Here is an 18378-nt window from a genome sequence, read left to right as displayed (position 1 = left end):
ATATTTAGCAGTGCTAAAGAAGCTTTACTCTGAGACTGAAAGAATAAAATCATCATAATAAGAAAGAGACATATCAGAGTGGGTTAAGTCAAGCGCATTGTACATTTATCCCTGTCACTGCAGAGCAGCACAGCAACAAATAAGCCGCACTGAGGTTGACAGCACAGTTGTCCTCCTCTCCCTGGTGCTCAGATGTGCAGCCTAAGATCAAACTTCGCAGTCATATTTTATACATCTCATCTCCAGGAGACAAATCTCTAAAGAAAGCTTAAACTGCTTTATTTGTTGTATCACAGATCTGCCTTAGAGCCAGTCTGAGTATTAAACTGTAATTTCAGACTATTGCCAGGAGCGTCATCCACCTATTTTTTTTTTTTTTTTTTGAGGATGTACCAGCTTTTTCTCACTGCCCTAGGCAAGATAGAGTTTTTAGCAACTTAAAACTAGTGGAACAGTTTTCTTTTAGTATGCTGGGATTAATTTTTTTCCCCTCAACAATTTCTGAATCAGATTGTATTTGTTTGTTTTTTTCTGTGTAGAAAGTTGGAAATGTTATTTTATTTTATTTTTATTAAAAAATTTATTTTATTTTATTTTTTATAATTATATATACATTTTTATTTTATTTTATTTCATTCCTTTCTTTCTTTCTTAAGCATATTCATTTTCCATATTGTTTGTTGCTCTATTTGGCAATATTGTTATTGTTAACAGTAGCTTTATTAATTTAAAAAAAAAGTAAACACTTCTGAGACTGTGACTAAGTCTAATGGTACAGTTTTGTTTTAGCATATACATTGCATTTATGCAGATGCTTTTATCCAAAGCGACTTAAAATGAGGAACATAACAAGCAATTTGTCACTGAGCCAACAAAATTCATAGTATCCAATGCCAGGTTTATTAGAAAGCTACTTTAGAAAACAAGCTAGAACAGGAGGTGAAATGCATGAATGGAAAGAGAGGGATCCTGAGGGATCCTGAGTTGAAATCAGTTTTTTGCACTTGACACCATAGCAAGTTGTTTTTCATGCTCAAACAAACATACAAATGTTTTGAAAAGCCTTAAGTGTTTTTATTTTTGGGAGAATCAATCTTCTAAATGGATTATTTATAGTTGTAAAAGTATTTTAACATTGAAATAATTATACACTTCATCTTTAAACAATGACACAAATACTGTTTTAGATCTGAGTGGGGGAAAAAATCTAATTTATGATGTTATGACAATGGTTTGTTGTTGTTAGCAACTTTCACACAGAGACACACACACTTGCACATAATATTCTGCAGACACACAAACCCACAGAGATTTAAGGCACTCACATGTTGACACTCCAGAGATTTATACTCCTTATACAGATTTATACTCAAGCCGCAGTGTACATTTGTATTGCGTCACTGGGGAGATCGGGCTGAATCTAATGGATTATTGGGTTACCCATGAGCAGATGTGCCTGTGAACATCTGGACAAGCCACACTGGACTTATACATACAAGTCATACAAGTCGACATTGTTCACTTAAATGCAACTGGAAATAAACCTTGGATAATACATAAAGACAAAGTGCACTTTTGACATACAGTGGCATGCAAAAGTTTGGGAACTCCTTGCAGAATCTTTGAAAATGTAAATAATTTTAACAAAATAAAAGAGATGCATGCAAACTTTTGAAGGGGGTTATTTTAATAATTTCAGGCAATTTTTTTTAATGTGTACTATATGTAAAGATCTTAAGTAAAATATCTTACTCAGGACAGTACTAAATGAAAATTTCTTTTTTTAAAGTCCCCATGAAATCAAAATTTTAGCTTTTAGTATGAATATGTTTGCCTTAAGGTTATCTACTGTGTAAGCTAGACAAAATTCGCATTTACAAGATATAAGCAGAAACTAAACTATAAATAGACACTGAAGCTGTGGTTGAAATCGGTCGCTTGTTCACTGAATTTGTATTTTTTGTACAGTGAATGACATGTAGTGCACTATATAGGGGATAGGGAATGAATCAGACAGTGTAAATATGTTTTAAATGTTTTTAATGTACACATGATCAAGTTAGGATAAGATAACAAGTTCAGCAGTAGCTTGATAGCAGCAGTTTCCTCAACTGAACATCTTTACTGTTGAGCCCATGCATTCATAAATGAACCCAGGCATACATAAATGACTACATTTATATACTGAGATCTCTTAAACTTGAGTGTAACCCTGTCGTTTCTATCTCAGCTACTCTGACATCATCATCGAGCGTGAGGTTCTCATGCAGAAATACATCCACCTGGTGCAGATTGTGGAGACCGAGAAGGTGGCAGCCAATCAGCTTCGCACACAACTGGAAGACCAAGACACAGAGATTGAGAGGCTTAAAGCTGAGGTAACTGTATATGCTTGAGCTGTGCCATTTAATGGGTTGTTTTCCAATGTGTAGTCCAATTTTATGAATCAGTGAACCACTCTAGATCCCATTAATCTAATAACAGTGCAGGTCTCCAAAATGTCGCCATTACTGAATGATCCTGTGTACTAAAAGCATTTTGTGACTTATACAGACTAACAAAATCCTGATATGGAGTTTAACCATAGCTTTACTTTTCTCATATTGCTTTTTCCAGACTGTGGTATTTCTTTATGTGATTAAGGTTACCATCAACATATTCAATCCCAGTGTGCCACAAAGCATCTCTCAGGCTCTGCATCTTATCTGTTCCCTAGTTGTGTTACCAGGGAATTATCCTCCCCATTGGACCAGTCGCCATGGGGACGAAAATTATGCCCCATTATTGACATTGCAGGGTCAGTGGCATGTGAACACATTTTATAGCATAAATCAATGCAAAGCAACGAGAAACATGTTATCTTAATTAAGCTGATTACTGCTCAGTGTTCACAAAAGATTCTATCATCTATCTATCTATCTATCTATCTATCTATCTATCTATCTATCTATCTATCTATCTATCTATCTATCTATCTATCTATCTATCTATCTATCTATCTATCATTATTTCATTCTACTGTATTATTCTATCTGTTGTTCTGACTATTATTTCTTTATATAGACATAGATCTGGTGTATTATAAAAATAGCCATAAAATCCACTTATGCTGTATTGTCATGATTATATCAGAAGTAGTCTTTTATAAATAAATGATGAAGCCATAAAAGCAGTGCTTTGTTTTTTAACGTCTGAACATCTGCATTCAAACTTGTTGAGAGTTATAAATATTTTATAAGGATACAATAAAAATAGATAGCAAATTTCAGTAACTACTACTGGCTCACACCTTGATATTGTGCAAAACGTTTGTATTGATAACAAAAAGCCAAGATATTCACAAATACTGTACATTATGTACTGTAAATGCTGCATTTTAATAAGTGATTGTATTATTTGTTTTATTATGGAAACTCAGTAAAAATTTTATTGTTGTGGAACTGGAAAAAAATGATGGAGGTAAATAGGCCAAAATATGACCAAAAACGTTGTCACAATAACATTTTTATATCAGTTGATATGGATAATTTTCACAATAAGTTTCACATTTGTATTTCTTTTAAGTTTAAAGGCAGATTTTTTGCTTCTAAATGAAAACTGTAGAAACCATACTGGTAATTTGTGGTTTTAAATTACTCTTTATGGTCAGAACGTGCCAAACACTTCAGAATTTCAAATTCTTACAGTTTTCCACTTATTATACCTTAACAAAGTAAATTTCTTAATAAAAAAGTGAATTACTTAGTTTCTGCATGTTCTGAGTGATATTGTTTCAAATCATGAAACATGTTTGCCCTGCCTGACTTTGATGATGTGTATCTTCTGCACAGTTTGCAGTGCAGGCTGCAATATTAATTTTATTACTTTTATTATTGATTTTTTTGTATCTTAAAAATGCACATTTGACAGTAGCTTGAGTTGACAATTATCATTATCAAAAACATTGTAACAAAACAAAAACAATGTAACAAAAACGGTTGGTAAAATGTATTTATTCTGACTGTTTGAGTTTTATTGAAATTAACCATTGGTCTTTTACATGTCCAATGGTTACATTTAATACATGTCTACACTAATAATATTATAATTGCCTGGACTTCCCACCCAGCCACCCTCTTCTGCCTATGTCAGCATCTGCCTGCTGGACGGGACCAGCAGAGATTCAGGAACCAGCGTCCTGAATCTCAGAGATTCAGGAACCGTCCTGAATCTCCGCTGGTTCCGTCCATCCGTCCTGAATCTCTGCTGGTTCCGTCCAGCCGTCCTGAATCTCTGCTGTTTCCGTCCAGCCGTCCTGAATCTCCGCTGGTTCCGTCCATCCGTCCTGAATCTCTGCTGGTTCCGTCCAGCCGTCCTGAATCTCTGCTGGTTCCGTCCAGCCGTCCTGAATCTCCGCCGGTTCCGTCCATCCGTCCTGAATCTCTGCTGGTTCCGTCCAGCCGTCCTGAATCTCCGCTGGTTCCGTCCATCCGTCCTGAATCTCCGCTGGTCCCATCCAGTCTTCCTGAATCTCCGCTGGTTCCGTCCAGTCTTCCTGAATCTCCGCTGGTTCCGTCCAGCCATCCTGAATCTCCGCTGGTTCCGTTCATCCGTCCTGAATCTCCGCTGGTCCCGTCCAGTCTTCCAGAGTCTTCACTGGTCCCGTCCAGTCTTCCTGAATCTCCGCTGGTTCCGTCCAGCCGTCCTGAATCTCTGCTGGTTCCGTCCAGCCGTCCTGAATCTCCGCTGGTTCCGTCCAGCTGTCCTGAATCTCCGCTGGTCCCGTCCAGTCTTCCTGAATCTCCGCTGGTTCCGTCCAGCTGTCCTGAATCTCCGCTGGTCCCGTCCAGCCATCCTGAATCTCTGCTGGTTCCGTCCAGCCATCCTGAATCTCCGCTGGTTCCGTCCAGCCGTCCTGAATCTCCGCTGGTTCCGTCCAGTCTTCCTGAATCTCCGCTGGTTCCGTCCAGCCGTCCTGAATCTCCGCTGGTCCCGTCCAGTCTTCCTGAATCTCCGCTGGTTCCGTCCAGCCGTCCTGAATCTCCGCTGGTCCCGTCCAGTCTTCCTGAATCTCCGCTGGTTCCGTCCAGTCTTCCTGAATCTCCGCTGGTTCCTACCAGCCGTCCTGAATCTCCGCTGGTTCCGTCCATCTGTCCTGAATCTCCGCTGGTCCCGTCCAGTCTTCCAGAGTCTTCACTGGTCCCGTCCAGTCTTCCAGAGTCTTCACTGGTCCCTTCCAGTCTTCCAGAGTCACCGCTGGTCTCGTTCAGTCTTCCTGAATCTCCGCTGGTTCTGTCCAGCCATCCTGAATCTCCGCTGGTTCCGTCCAGTCTTCCTGAGTCACTGCTGGTTCCACCCAGCCTTCCAGAATCCTTGCTGTCCTCTGACTGTCCTATTGCTCACCCTCAGCCCACCACCTGTGCAGTAGGCTCGCCGCAGGTCTGCTAGATTCCACCGGTGTTATGGCTGGAGGATCCTTCAGCTCCGCCTCCAGCCTCAGAGTCCAGAACTCCGCCTCGGCCCTCCGACCCTGCGGCTCCACCACGGCTCTCTACTCCTTCGTCTTCACCGTCGCCCGTCGTTCCACCAGCTCCACCGGGCTTCCTCGTCCCTCCAGCTCTGCCTTGGTCGGTCGTCATCCCACCATCGCCTACGGACTCTACTCCTCTGACTGCGCATCGTCGCTCTGTCCCATCGGCTCCGTTGGGCTCCTCCCTCCCCCCGGCTCCGCCTCAGTCCTCTGTCGCTCCGCCGCGGACCTCCGGATCTCCGCCTCCGCCTTGGTCGCCAGAGAGATCTTCGGCTCTCCATCTCCGCCTCGGGCTCCTCCTCTACCTGCTCCGCCTCTGTCGGTCGGCCCCCGGAGTCGGCACTCCTTCCTCCACCATGGCTCCTCCCTATGTCGGCTCCACCGTGCGTCGTCTTCTTCATGGCTGTGGCCTGGGTCTCGCTCTGTTCCTCCTGCTCCGGGTCCCTCGTGTTTCCTCCCTGGCTCCTCCCACCTTCGTCGCCCCCTTGGACTGTCTTGTCTGCCACTAGGACTTTTGTTTTGGTCCCCCTCCTGGGATTGCGTCCTCCGCCGAAGCCTCCTCCATTATGGACTCTATTTTTCTGGTTTTCCGCCCCTCTTTTCTGTTCTGTTTTTTGTTTTTCTACGACGTGAGGACGCGCCTATTCAGAGGGGGGCGTAATGTCACAGTTCTGTCAGTTTATGTCATTGGTTTCTCCCGTTGTCTCCGCCTGTTGATCTGTGTATTTGGTTTAGCCCTCGTTATTGTGATTCCCTGCACCTGTCTCTGATTATCACTCACCCTTTATAAGTCAGTCTTTGTTTTGAGTTCACTGTCGGTCCTTAATGTTGTCTCAACGTGTGTGGAAGTTCTTTGTGTTCCTGCCTGTTCCTGCCTGTTCATCTTGAAGATTAATATTAAATATATTGTTTGTTAGTATCTTGTCTATCGTCTCGTTTCGTCCAGCATGTCTCATAACAATATATATATATATATTAGTGCTGTCAAACGATTAATCGCATCCAAAATAAAAGTTGTTGTTTACATAATATATGTGTGTGTACTGTGTATATTTAATATGTATAAAGAAATACACACATATGCATGGATGTATTTAAGAAAAATTTTATTTTTATATATTAAATATATTTATATATAATATTAATTATGAATAAAAATGTATTTCAAAATAAATATAGAAAATATTCTCAAAATATATACTGTATGTGTGTATTTATATATACATAATAAATATACACAGTACACACACATATATTATGTAAACAACATTTTTTATTTTGGATGCAATTAATCGTTTGACAGCACTAATATATATATATATATATATATATATATATATCCTACATTTCTAACAATATTATGGTGCAGTTAGTGTTACTTCAGTAAACACATGGTAAATTATGGTGATTGTAGACTGAAAAGCCTTCTGACTGTATTGTTGCATACAGTGTTTCTCCTGTTTGTCAGTGCTGTTTCATCTGGCTTTAAACTTATTTCAATCACACATCCATTTGTGTTCCTTACCGAATTCATGCACTTCACACTGGATCTTACAGAGCTGTTTAGTGCTTACATGACGACACTCATCAGCGAGTAAATGCATCCGCTCTAGTGAGCTTGTTCTGCCCTGCCCTGCCGTTTGAACTTTGAGCCGATCATTTATCAAAATCTTGTTATCATTTTATTGAGGAAAATTATATCACAGTAATTATCGTTACCATTTTATCGCCCAGTCCTAGCAGTGAAACTAGAATGAGTAACTTCACCATTGTCCACTTAAAGCAGAGAGTAAGCGAAAAAAGCCTTCAGATTACATGAAAGAATTGTTTTCCAAACTAACACTTAACAAAAAACAAAAAACAAAAAAAAAACATGACCATTGCCTATTATCTAGAGTGTACAATAGCACTTCAATAAACTAAATTCTTTGGCTTGTGCCTGCAGACTACATATACTGGGAGATGCGCTGTGGGGCATTTAGTCTATTTGCATCCAAAGTAAATGGCTGATAAAGGCTTGGTGAGAGAGCTTTTTGATGAAGGCTGTTGAATGAAGGAAGGAAATTGTCCGTGGAGAGGAAGTTAAGATGGTTATCTGATGTGCCAGCACCCACACAGGGTCTCAGTGATCCACATTTATGACACACTGATTATTCATTGAGAGGGATGAGCGTTAAATACCTCAACATTATCTGATTTGTCAAATTATAATCACAGCGAGCATTTGCAGCCTGATCGTTTTGACAGTCACCTGCACCCGATTTCCCTTCGCAAGTGTTTTGAAAATTGTAATGCTCAGTCATTTTGTATTTTGTTTTCTTTTAAAGATTATAGCCTTGAACAAAACTAAGGAGAGAATGCGTCCCTACCATGTATACCAGGAAGAGGAGGATCCTGATATTAAAAAAATCAAAAAGGTAAAGAACTTTTACCTTTTTGCCATTATTACACAGACAGAAGTATGTGTAAATCCAAACACCACTGCCATATGGACTTAACCAGTTCTTGAAGTCATTCGGTTTCCTTCATTGATCAAACTGTGATCACAAATAGTAAACCTAGACATTTTGTCTCTGTAGGTCCAGAGCTTCATGCGAGGGTGGCTGTGTAGAAGGAAATGGAAGATTATTGTTCAGGACTACATCTGTTCTCCACATGCTGAGAGCATGAGGAAGAGGAACCAGATCGTCTTCAACATGGTGGAGGCTGAGACAGAGTATGTCCATCAGCTTTCCATCCTGGTCAACTGCTTCCTTAGGCCGCTCAGAATGGCCGCCAGCTCCAAGAAACCACCCATAAGCCACGATGATGTCAGTAGCATCTTCCTTAACAGGTGAGTTTGGTTTCATTGGCTTTCAAACAGCACTATAAACAAATCAAAATGGAAAAACCAATAACCTACAACCAAAGTACCCCAACATACATTCTTGAAAAAATCCAAAAATGAACCTGAACATATACTTGAAACCTGAAACGTACCTGAAATTAACACTAGAGGATGCAACAACTTGCTTTTTCATACAAATCTAATATATTTTATGGGATTGCATCACATAATCTTCATTTCATTCAAAATGCATGTTACTGTTTATTTAGTACTGACCTAAATAAGATATTTCACATAAAAGAAGTTTACATATAGTCCACAAGACAAAATAATAGTTGAATTTATAAAAATGACCCTGTTCAAAAGTTTACGTTCCCTTGATTCTTAATACTGTGTTCTTACCTAAATTTTTTTTGTTTAGTGATAGTTATTCAGGAGTCCTTTATTTGTCCTGAACAGTTAAACTGTCCACTGTTCTTCAGAAAAATCCTTCAGGTCGCACAAATTCTTTGGTTTCACAGAATTTTTGTGTATTTGAACGCATTCCAACAATGACTTTATGATTTGGAGATCCATCTTTTCACAATGAGGACAACTGAGGGACTCATATGCAACTATTAAAGAAGGTTCAACGTTCATTGATGCTCCAGAAGGAAAAATCATGCATTAAGAGTCAGGGGATGAAAACTTTTGAACAGAATGGAGATTTACATTACATTTTTCTTATTTTGCCTAAATATTATATTTTTTTCATTTAGTACTGCCATTCAGAGGCTACAGAAAATAGTTACATGTTTCCCAGAAGACAAAATAAGTTAAATTTACTCTTTATATATATGGTTATATATACAGTATGGCTTTTCTGACATAGTAAACTGGCTCTGTAGCTCACCTGGTACAGCATTACACTTATGATTTAGAGCACTTATGTATGAGTGTGACGAAACACGAGTCACGAGTTGCATTTTTATCTCATGTTGGCTTTTGTTAAAGGAGAAGTTCACTTCCAGAACAAAAAATTATAGATAATTTACTCACACCTTGTCATCCAAGAAGTTCATGTCGTTCTTTCTTCAGTCGTGAAGAAATTAAGTTTTTTGAGGAAAGCATTTCAGGATTTCTCTCCATATAGCGGACTTCTATGGTGCCCCCGAGTTTGAACTTTCAAAATGTTTCAATGCAGCTTCAAAAGGCTCTAAACGTTCCCAGCCGAGGAAGAAGGGTCTTATCTAGCGAAATTATTGTTTTTTTTCTAAAAATAAAATAAAATAAAATAAAGGACAGTTTATATACTTTTTAACTAATTTCTTCAATTTCTTTAGAAAATAACAGGTCGTTTCGCTAGATAAACCCTTATTCCTCGGTTGGGATCGTTTAGAGCCCTTTGAAGCTGCATTTAAACTGCATTTTGGAAGTTCAAACTCACGGGCACCATAGAAGTCCATTATATGGAGAAAAATCCTGAAATGTTTTCTTCAAAACATAATTTCTTTACTGCTGAATAAAGAAAGACATGACCGTCTTGGATGACAAGGGGGTGAGTAAATTATCTCTAAATTTTTGCTCTGGAAGTGAACTTCTCCTTTAATGTTAGCTTTTGTTTTTGGTTAAGTTTAGTGTAGGTGGAATGAGAGCGCATCAACTTTCTAACGCTAGTCACCAGACATTTCATTTCTAAACTGCACTGAACATGAAACAGCTAACATAATAAAATGTCACTAGTTCTCATTGATCTGTTTCAGATAAAACTCAATGCATTTTTAGTGCCACTCACTTGACATCTCACTGGGAGGTGTTGCAAAATGTGCAGAAAGCAACGCCATTTTGCAGTAATTATGCCACAGGCACGTTTTTCCAATGATCATGGGTTGTAAAAATTGTAGATAAGAGAGCCTCTGACCCAGATCAAGCAGGGTCAGTGTTGATACATAATTACTGCAGTGTTGTGACAGCTTGTTTGCATGCTGATTAGAACTATTTCATTCACATCCTTCTGCAACACAGACGTAGCCAATAATAGCAATGTTAAATTTCTTTCACAACTGCTTTTTTAGTAGATGTTCATCATACTTATAATTAGATTTAAAAGGATAGTTCACTCAAAAATGAAAATTCTGTCATTAATTACTCACCCTCATGTCGTTTCAAACCCGTAAGACCTTCGTTCATCTTCGGAAACCAAATTAAGATATTTTTGATGAAATCCGAGAGCTTTCTGAAACTCCATAGACAGCAACGTAACTGAAATGTTCCCAGGCCGAGAAACGTAGTAAGGACAGTTTTTAGGCCTTGAACGTGACAGTTAAGTTGCTGTCTATGCAGGGTCAGAAAGCTCTCGGATTTCATCATAAATATCTTAATTTGTGTTCTGAAGACGTACAAAGTTCTTACAGGTTTGGAACGACATGAGGTTAAGTAATGAATGACAGAATTTAAATTATCCCTTTAAAATTTTTTACTGCATATTAACCTAACTGCAACCAAAATACAACATTGTGCTTATCAGTGAGTGATTTCTTTTTATTTGCCTTTGGCACAAGATGAGTGTTATGCTTTCACCCTGGTGCCATGGAATAATTGGATTTATTGATATTTTAATAAATGTTTTGTTGTATTGATATATACTCTCTTTTTCCGCCCTCAGTGAGACAATCATGTTTCTACATGAAATATTCCATCAGGGATTGAAGGCGAGGATAGCAAACTGGCCCACTCTGGTTCTAGGTATGTCATGATTGTTACATTTTATCTCTCAGAAAGCTAATTACCGCACTCAGGAGCAGCTATTCAGAACACCCCATCAACAAAGACAGCACATTGCAGGGTGACACTAACATCAAGGACAAGCTGTTTCCGCTGACGCACGACATCTCAATCAAACCCGTCGGTGACGTCTGACTCTCTCCTATCTCACCGTATACAGACACGCACACTTCTGCAACAATGAGAGCCACACAAAAACCCGCCAACATCTTAAACCCAAGATAAGCATTTTCAAGCACCGCTGTGAATAAAAGAATCCATTTTTAATGACTTTGACTTTGTTTTCTCCTTTTCAGCGGATCTCTTTGATATCCTGCTGCCAATGCTGAACATCTATCAGGAGTTTGTGAGGAACCACCAGTACAGTTTACAGGTTCTGGCCAACTGTAAGCAGAACCGGGACTTTGACAAACTCCTGAAGCAGTACGAATCAAACGCTGCGTGTGAGGGAAGGATGCTGGAAACGTTCCTCACGTACCCCATGTTTCAGGTGCCGCTCTCGCACTCTCATTAGTGTCTTATTTAATTCCAGCCTGATCACTGAAGAGCTTGATTTGTTCAATTAATTTGAACTGCCACTGGGAATTGCTGGCTTGTGTTTGTACAAATAAGAAATTTGCTTTCCATAAACCATTTAAGCTTTAAACTCACTCACGAAAAGCCTCATTTATCACTTGTGGAAGCCTTGTGTGTCTCAATTTCTGAAATCACAATGAGCAGACATTTTTCTGAGGTGATTTTTTTGGATAAAATCTTTAGAATTAAATGAGGCAGAGAGTAGTAGACTCTTGGATGAAAGCATTATCAAATTAGCCACAATTAAATAAGCATGTAAGGGCTGAGGGACGTATAGAAATCGATTGATGGACCGACACTCTGTGGGCGTAGATTCTGTGCAGGCCTCTTTGTATGCTTTCACTCTTTACAGTGTTTCTCTCTTTATACTATTGATTGACAGATTCCTCGTTATATCATCACTCTCCACGAGCTACTGGCTCATACACCTCATGAGCATGTAGAAAGGAAAAGTCTAGAGTTTGCCAAGTCCAAATTAGAGGAACTCTCCAGGTAAGGAAACCACCCTGAGAAGCGAATTCACTAAACTGTTGCGCATTGTGTGTCGCTGCAAAACATTTGCCTAATTCACTAACCACCTGCAATCCTGTTTAATCATAAGTTTAAAGGGATAGTTCACTAAAAAAATGAAGCGTTCAGATTTCCAAAATGTAAAAAAAAAAAAAAACTTTTTTCAGGTTTTTCAGACTTGCATGAGTTTTTGTTTTCTTCTGTGGAACACAAATAGAGATATTTTGAAGGATAATGGTTTTGGGTTTTGGAGACCATTGACTTCCATTGAATGAACAAAACAACACACTGAGACCTTTTTCAAAATAACTTATTTAATGTTCCACAGAAGAAGGAAAGTCATTTACACTACCAGTCAAATGTTTTTGAACAGTAAGATTTTTAATGTTTTTTCTTTTGAGTATTCTTTTCTGCTCACCAAGCCTGGATTTATTTGATCTAAAGTAGAGGAAAAACAGTAAAATTTTGCAATATTTTTACTATTTAAAATAACTGTTTTCTGTTTGAATATATTTTAAAATGTAATTTATTCCTGTGATCAAAGCTAAATTTTTCAGCATCATTACTCCAGACTTCAGGGTCACATGATCCTTTAGAAATCATCCTAATATGCTGATTTGCTTTTCAAGAAACATTTACTATTATTATTATCAATATTTAAAACAGATGAGTACATTTTGTTAGGATTTTTTGATGAATAGAAAAATCCAAAGATCAACATTTATCTGAAATAAAAAGCTTTTGTAACATTATACCATTCAAAACCTTGGAGTCAGTAATTATAAATGATAAAAATGAATACTTTAATTTAGCAAGAATGCTTTAAATTAATAAGTTTAATTTGAAAGTGATGATAAAGACGTTTATAATATTGCAAATATTCAGATAAATGCTGTTTCCCTAAACTTTCTATTTATCAAAGAAACCTGAAAAAATATGTTATATACATAGTAACAATACAAACATAATAATAATAAATGTTTTTGAGCAGCAAATCAGAATATTAGAATGATTTCTGAAGGATCATGCGACTAGAGTAATGATGCTAAAAATTCAGCATTAAAATCACAGGAACAAATTACATTTTAAAAAATATTAAAATAGAAAACAGTTATTTTAAATACTAAAAATATTTAAACAGTTTACTGTTTTTGCTGTAGTGTGTGAAGAGACTTCTTTAAAACACAATAAAAATCTTACTGTTCAAAAACTTTTGACAGATAGTGTAGGTTTCAAACAAATAATGACAGAAGTTTTATTTTTTTTGTGAACCATCCCCTTAATACACTGAAATAGCATTGTGTCATGAGTATTAAAGGGATAGTTCACCCAAAAATAAAAACATCTGTCATTAATTACTCACCCTCATGTCGTTCCAAACCTGTAAGACCTTTGTTCATCTTCACAACACAAATTAAGATATTTTTGATGAAATCCGAGACCTTCAAGACATTCAAGGCCCAGAAAAGTAGTAAGGACATCATTAAAATAGTCCATGTGACTAGCTTATGAAGCCACTGTACGAGAATACTTTTTGTGCGCAAAGAAAGCAAAATTTCTTTCTTGTAACTTAGATTTCATCAATTTATCTTGTGTTTTAAGAATGAACGGTCTTACAGGTTTGGAACAACATGAGGAATGAGTAATTAATGACAGAATTTTCATTTTTGGGTGAAATATGATCCTTTAAGTAATTTTCCTAGCCCAAATATACCACTTTCTATATAATTCATTAGAGACCATGCCCTGCTCACAAAACAGCACTATTTGCTTGACGCAATTAATCAGCAATTAATCAGTAAATCACCAGAATTTTTCAATCATTTTGCGTCATACATTACATTTTTTATTAAATTGTAGTTGATTCACATTTGAATAATCTTGTGAATAAAAACAGTGTAGCAGTGCTTCAACAGGCTGTAGCCACACTTACACTTAAAGTGCTTCTTATACCCTGCCATGTTCGTTTACAGCTTTGGCTGAGAATCAAAGTGGCAAAAAGTAAGAAGGTGAATTTCTCACATTTCCATTTGTGACACAAGTGTCATGTTGGCATTGTTCCAGGGTGATGCACGATGAAGTGAGTGACACAGAAAACATCCGTAAGAACCTGGCTATTGAGCGCATGATCGTGGAGGGCTGTGACATCCTCCTTGACACCAGCCAGACGTTCGTGAGACAAGGTGAGTCGTGTTAACACCTCGAGCTGCCACCTGCCTGACACAGCGCCTTAAGAAGAACCAGCACCTGAATGACAGCGACAGCTTCGGTTTGATCCCCTCCGGCTCTGAATAATTCATGGTTTTACAATTGGACAGCGTTGTCTCAAGGATTGACAGTGTCTACTGTTTTCAGTTGAGGTGTTTTATAATGTATTAGAAACCAGCCGGAAAACCAGTTATAACAAGCATTTGCGGGGTCTCTTCATGGAATGTATGGAATAGGAAATGAAATCAGCTCACCGTGATAAAGTTCATGTTGTTTTGTAGCATGAGTGACAGGAAAAGCAATTTCTTTTGTTGACTTTTCTTGTGTTTTTAAAACGTGTGAGCCCCATGAGTCAGTGTGAGAGGATTTATCATTATTATGACTTCAGTATTGCATTCCATCTGTAGGATCCCCATCTTTTAAAAGTGTACCTTAAGTTTTTATTTTATTTTATTTCCTGTCACAGTACAGGCTTTGTCAATCTTTTGTTCAGTGGTAAAGGTGTCTTTGATCTTCATTTATCATATCATGCTGCTGTGGCTCTGTTGTTTCAGCTTGTTGTGTCACTCTATTAATATTTTTACACTTTCTCTCAGGCTCTTTGATCCAGTTGCCCTCAGTGGAGAGAGGAAAGCTTAGTAAGGTGCGACTAGGCTCTCTCTCGCTCAAAAAGGAAGGAGAGAGACAGTGCTTCCTCTTCACCAAGCACTTCCTTATCTGCACACGCAGCTCGGGAGGCAAGCTTCACCTGCTCAAAGTACGTGACACACATGCACTGAGTACTGCAACTGAAAATGCCACTCTAAATGTCACTCTAAAAAATGTCATCCTTTCTGTGTTTAATACATTGACAGGGCAGCTAAGGCATAGTGATTATGAAGGAAACCCCTGAAGATCAATAACTTAGAACCCCAGCAGCGAATATTTGATAATTGCAATGATGTCAAAAGGTTAATCATGTGTGATGAGGTTTGAGCTTCCCCTGTTCATTTCGTTCAATCCCTATAGCCCTTGTGCAGATTTTTGCATATTACTCCTCTCAGACTTTGTGAGGTGCTGGTGTGGTATTTTAATTGACTGGGTCAATCCCCAGACACAGTTTCTAGAGCTGAATTTCCTCATGAACTTCAAGTAGGTATAAGTAAGATTATAAAGGGTTTTAGAAGGGTTTACCAAGGTAGTGGCTATTCTTCATTGGGTCCAACAAGTACAAAACTACATAAATGCACAACAATAAAAAGTCAAGTCAATAAAACATGCAAACCCAAAATTAATTCAAAACATCAAAATCAACAATTTACCATATACTGTGCCATTAAGTATTTATTTAAAGATTTTTTAAACCTCATTTTACATATTAAAAAAATAGGTAATGTCCAGTGGTTAATCTTTCCATATTTTTATTCCATTTTTCATTCCAGTGAGTTCAAATTACAGTTGAGGTCAAAGGTTTACATACACCTTGCAGAATCAGCAAAATGTTTACCAAAGTAAGAGGGATCATACAAAATGCATGTTATTTTTACTTAGTATTGACTTGAATAAGATATTTCACATAAAATACATTTACATAATAGTCCTCAAGAGAAAATAATAGTTAAATTTATACAAATGACCCTGTTCAAAAGTTTACATACACTTGATTCTTGATACTGTGTTGTTACCTGAATGATCCACAGCTGTGTTTGTTTGTTTAGTGATAGTCCCTTGTTTGTCCTAAACAGTTAAACTGCCTGCTGTTCTTCAGAAAAATCCTTCAGGTCCCACAAACACATGCAACTGTTACAGAAGGTTCAAACACTCACTGATACTCCAGAAGGAAACATGATGCATTAAGAGCCAGGGGGTGAAAACTTTTGGAATTCGAAGATCAGGGTAAATTGAACTTATTTTGTCTTCTAGAAAAATGTAAGTATCTTCTGTAGCTTCTGAAGGACAGTACTAAATGAAAAAAATATGATATTTAGGCAAAATAAGAAAAATGTTCCATAATAAATCTTAATTCTCTTCAAAAGTTTACAACCCTTTTTTTACAACTCTTAATGCATAGTTTTTACTTCTGAAGCATCAGTGAGTGTTTGAACCTTCTGTAATAGTTGCAGATGAGTCCCTCAGTTGTCCTCAGTGTGAATAGATGGATATCTAAATCATAGAGTCATTGCTGAAAAGGGTTCAAATACACAAAAATGCTGAAAAACCAAAACTTTTGTGGACCTGAAGGATTCAGCGGGAAGGACAGCGGGTCATTTTTATAAATTTCAACTTTTATTTTCTCTTGTGGACTATATAAACATCTTTTATGTGAAATATCTTGTTCAGGTCAGTACTAAATAAAAAAAATAACATGCATTTTGTATGATCCCTCTTATTTCGGTAAAACAATTAACATTCTACCGATTCTGCAAGGTATATGTAATCTTTTGACTTCAACTGTATTTACAAATTTGTTTGATGCATTAAATTAAAGTTATTTTCTGAGTTTCTTTTTTTTTTTTGCAAAAACAGTTAGTATCCAGTTATTTAATTATTTGGTGATTACCAAAAGGAGATTTATTTTTAACGAAGGCTTTTGGAGTGTCACCTTTGAAATGTCTTTTACAATAAGATCCATCTCAAAACCGTCATTCTAACAAACCATCAACATCAGGAAAATCTTCTACTGTGATTAACCTCTCATCCTAATGGTTTGACTCTGGCAGCAAGGTGGTGTGCTGTCCCTGATTGAGTGCACTCTCATCGAGGAGCCTGACGCCAGCGATGAAGATGGTGAGCTTGTTTCTTTGACGCACATTTTCGAACACATCATCACAGATGATTGGGGACATGCATCATTAGCTATATATTGGCCATTATTCATGTACTGCAGGTTAATTAACTGTTATAGACAGGTCAGAAATGAGTCCAAACCACCTGCTGTTTAAATGTCAAATGGGCAGAGATGATAATTGTCATGGATTGATTATCCACTTGAGGGGGTAGAAAGAGACCCAAGGGCTAATTCAAACCCGCATCACAATGACCCCCTCGTGATCCTTGAATATGGTCCCCAAGAGCTTATTTAATAAACATCACCACCATTATTATGTTGCTAAGAAGAGATCCCTCCGTTCAATTAGTTTTTATTGCCATTGTTTTCCAGAGTGTTCTCTTAGGATTTAATTGGTAATTAGGATGATTCATGTTTAATTGTAACCTTATGTCTTGTTTTAGCTAAGAATTCAGGACAGGTGTTTGGTCACCTGGACTTTAAGATTGTTGTAGAGCCCTCAGATGCTCCTGCCTTCACTGTGGTGCTGTTAGCACCGTCCCGCCAGGAGAAAGCGGCCTGGACCAGCGACATCAGCCAGGTTGGTCAATGTTGAAAACAGTTGTGCAGCTTAATATTCTTGTGGAAACCATGATCCTTTTTTTCACAATTCTTTTACAAATAGACAGATAAACTTGGTCAGTGCTGTGGCATGGCTGTTAAAAGTAGCCTATAGTTCACCCAAAAATGAAAATTCTGTCATTAATTACTCACTCTTTTTGATGAAATCCTAAGACTTTCTGACCCTGCATAGACAGGAATACATGACATGTTCAAGGCCCAGAAAGGTAGTGAGAACATGATAAAATAGTCCATGTGACATTAGTGGTTCAACTGTAATGTTATGAAGCTACAACAATACTTTTAACAATGTCCTTACTACCTTTCTGGGCTTTAATCAGGATCAGAAAGCTATTGGATTTCATCAAAAATATCTCATTTTGTATTTCGAAGATGAACAAAGGTCTTCTCGGTTCAGAACGACATAAGGGTGAGTAATTAATGACAGAATTTTCATTTTTGGGTGAACTTTCATTTTATTCACATGCTGCAGATGAAATGTCTCATTTTCAATGATATACGATCTTGTCTCTCTAGTTTCCTGATGATTAAATGCATACAAAGGCACAGTAATAATAAATATGAAGACAACAGTGCCTGACACCTCATCAATAGTTT

At 37.8% G+C, this 18378-nt stretch overlaps 1 protein-coding gene across 1 annotated transcript in view; it reads left to right on the top strand.

Moving 5' to 3' along the window:
* The window catches only part of rasgrf2b (Ras protein-specific guanine nucleotide-releasing factor 2b), a 98608-nt gene that overhangs the window by 40444 nt on the left and 39786 nt on the right, over positions 1-18378 (top strand). The window contains exons 3-12 of the mRNA XM_073841194.1: positions 2231-2378; positions 7837-7926; positions 8089-8342; positions 10981-11060; positions 11396-11589; positions 12058-12167; positions 14250-14368; positions 14990-15150; positions 17093-17159; positions 17604-17740. Of these exons, the coding sequence (XP_073697295.1) occupies positions 2231-2378; positions 7837-7926; positions 8089-8342; positions 10981-11060; positions 11396-11589; positions 12058-12167; positions 14250-14368; positions 14990-15150; positions 17093-17159; positions 17604-17740 (1360 nt within the window). The remainder of the gene's footprint in view (positions 1-2230; positions 2379-7836; positions 7927-8088; positions 8343-10980; positions 11061-11395; positions 11590-12057; positions 12168-14249; positions 14369-14989; positions 15151-17092; positions 17160-17603; positions 17741-18378) is intronic.

This window comes from Garra rufa, chromosome 5 (assembly GCF_049309525.1).
Source record: "Garra rufa chromosome 5, GarRuf1.0, whole genome shotgun sequence".
Classification (NCBI taxonomy): domain Eukaryota; kingdom Metazoa; phylum Chordata; class Actinopteri; order Cypriniformes; family Cyprinidae; genus Garra; species Garra rufa.
Note: the sequence above shows the minus strand (reverse complement) of the source record. Positions and strands in the feature narration are given on the sequence as shown.